Source organism: Cynoglossus semilaevis, chromosome 2 (assembly GCF_000523025.1).
Source record: "Cynoglossus semilaevis isolate Cse_v1.0 chromosome 2, Cse_v1.0, whole genome shotgun sequence".
NCBI classification, from domain to species: Eukaryota; Metazoa; Chordata; class Actinopteri; order Pleuronectiformes; family Cynoglossidae; genus Cynoglossus; species Cynoglossus semilaevis.
The window spans coordinates 18,889,830-18,891,568 of record NC_024308.1 but is presented as its reverse complement, the minus strand read 5'-3'; the positions used below and the strand labels follow the sequence as shown (position 1 = coordinate 18,891,568).

Below are 1,739 nucleotides of genomic sequence, written 5' to 3'. Positions count from 1 at the left end.
CCCCCCCGCCCCTTTCTTCCAGCCTGTCCTCCAGCAGGGGGACAGCAGCTGCTGCAGTCCTGAGGTGCTCAGCTGCCTCGCATCCATAACAGCCCCCACGGAGAGGTGACGCTCACACCTGGTCCAGATGTTGGCGATGGTCCTGGGATGGAGACTTTACAGCTACTCCGTGACATCATTGGAATTTTTTTTAAAATTTTGTTTTAATTGTTGCTTTTACATTGGTAAAAAATAAATATGTAAATTAAAAAAATGGAGAAAGTGTCTTTCGTGAGTTGATTTGGACTCGTGTGAAACACTGGAAGAAATACCTTACGATCTTGTAAATACTTCATAATATTTGAAAATATGAATTTTAAAAAACAAATCGTTTGTCTGTGTTTACAAAGTAGCCGTGATATTTCTTTTTCCGAAGAAAAACCGTAACTTTGCCAAATGCATTTAATAACAATAATAAAATAATAAATAAAATAAACCAAGTTTCACTGAGCGGAAACACTTTTATTTTGAAAGCAGCTTGAAAACAACATATACACATCGCATATCCGGATCTGACGCTACTTTAAGGTAAATCATTTCAGATTAAAACATGTTGACGTTAAATAGTTAAAATCGACTAGCAATTATCGAAACAAATTTCATTCCGTTTTTGAAGTAACATGTTTAAAGTCATTCCGTTTTAATTTTTTCAAAGTAACTTGCCGAGTGTAAATGAACGAAACCATTATTTTTACGGTTAACGGCTACAGTTGGTGCTTTATTTTGAAACAACATACCCGGAAACTAGAAAACTCACAGGTCAGGTGACGTGATTGTTGACAAAGGACAAATGAGTTGACCAGTGCGGGAAACGCTGGTCACATCAGGTCCTTGACTGTCAGACCGTGCGGTTCTGGTCGGTTTTTCTGCGCTAACCAACAGAAGCTAATGTTGTCTTGTTGTTTTGTTAGCGAACCAGTCTGTCGTTCGTGACAAATGCAAACACATTGAACGTGGAAGTAAATATTTTTGTGCCACCGTTGATGGACCCTTACAGCGAGAGGAGACGGCTGCTGGACGCGGACGATGCCGGAGCAGACGACCCAACAGGAGTGCTGTCGGAGCAGGACTCGTACCTGAGGTCAGGGACGTTAACACGCCTTAACTTTTGGCTAATTAAATCACGTTTGTGTGTGTGAAAACACTTGTTGAATTATATTAATAGTAAATATATTTTAATTCATATTCTATTACCTGTAAAGGTTTGTGAATGAGAACCGGACATCTTCCAGTTTTACGATATAAACTTGTAGTTTTACGTGGAAAAAAACGTTACAGGTTCCGATATTTCCAGAAAGCTAAAAGCTAAAGCTAAAGTGTTACGTGTATTAAATGCATGTCAATAACGTTGTGATATTACGAGTAATAATGGTATATTTAATATTTCGATATTAAGGAGAACAATCGTATGTTGAATTATGTCGTACATTTTTATTATTAATTATTATTATTATTAGAATACAGTTGTGATATTACGTGACGTAGATGTATGTAGTAGATTGACTTGAACTGCTGGAGAGAAGAGGTGAGGAGAGGAAAGGAAAGGAAAGAAGAGGAGAGGAGAGGAAAGGAGAGGAGGAAAGGAAAGGAGAGGAGAGGAAAGGAAAGAAGAGAGGTGAGGAAAGGAAAGAAGAGGAAAGGAAATAAGAGGGGAGGAAAGAAGAGGGGAGGAAAGGAAAGAAGAGGAGAGGAAAGGAAAG

The 1,739-nt window shown here is 38.7% G+C and overlaps 2 protein-coding genes across 2 annotated transcripts in view; both read left to right on the top strand.

Annotated features, from left to right (window-relative positions):
• LOC112486571 (serine/threonine-protein kinase C-like) overlaps positions 1 to 63 on the top strand; it is a 14,627-nt gene extending 14,564 nt beyond the window's left edge. Inside the window, exon 4 of the mRNA XM_025053798.1 lies at positions 23 to 63. Coding sequence (XP_024909566.1) covers positions 23 to 63 — 41 coding nt within the window. The remainder of the gene's footprint in view (positions 1 to 22) is intronic.
• Positions 64 to 558: 495 nt separating this feature from the next.
• LOC103376787 (solute carrier family 2, facilitated glucose transporter member 8-like) overlaps positions 559 to 1,739 on the top strand; it is a 6,163-nt gene continuing 4,982 nt past the window's right edge. Inside the window, exon 1 of the mRNA XM_008307298.3 lies at positions 559 to 1,120. Coding sequence (XP_008305520.2) covers positions 1,023 to 1,120 — 98 coding nt within the window. The 5' untranslated portion in view covers positions 559 to 1,022. The remainder of the gene's footprint in view (positions 1,121 to 1,739) is intronic.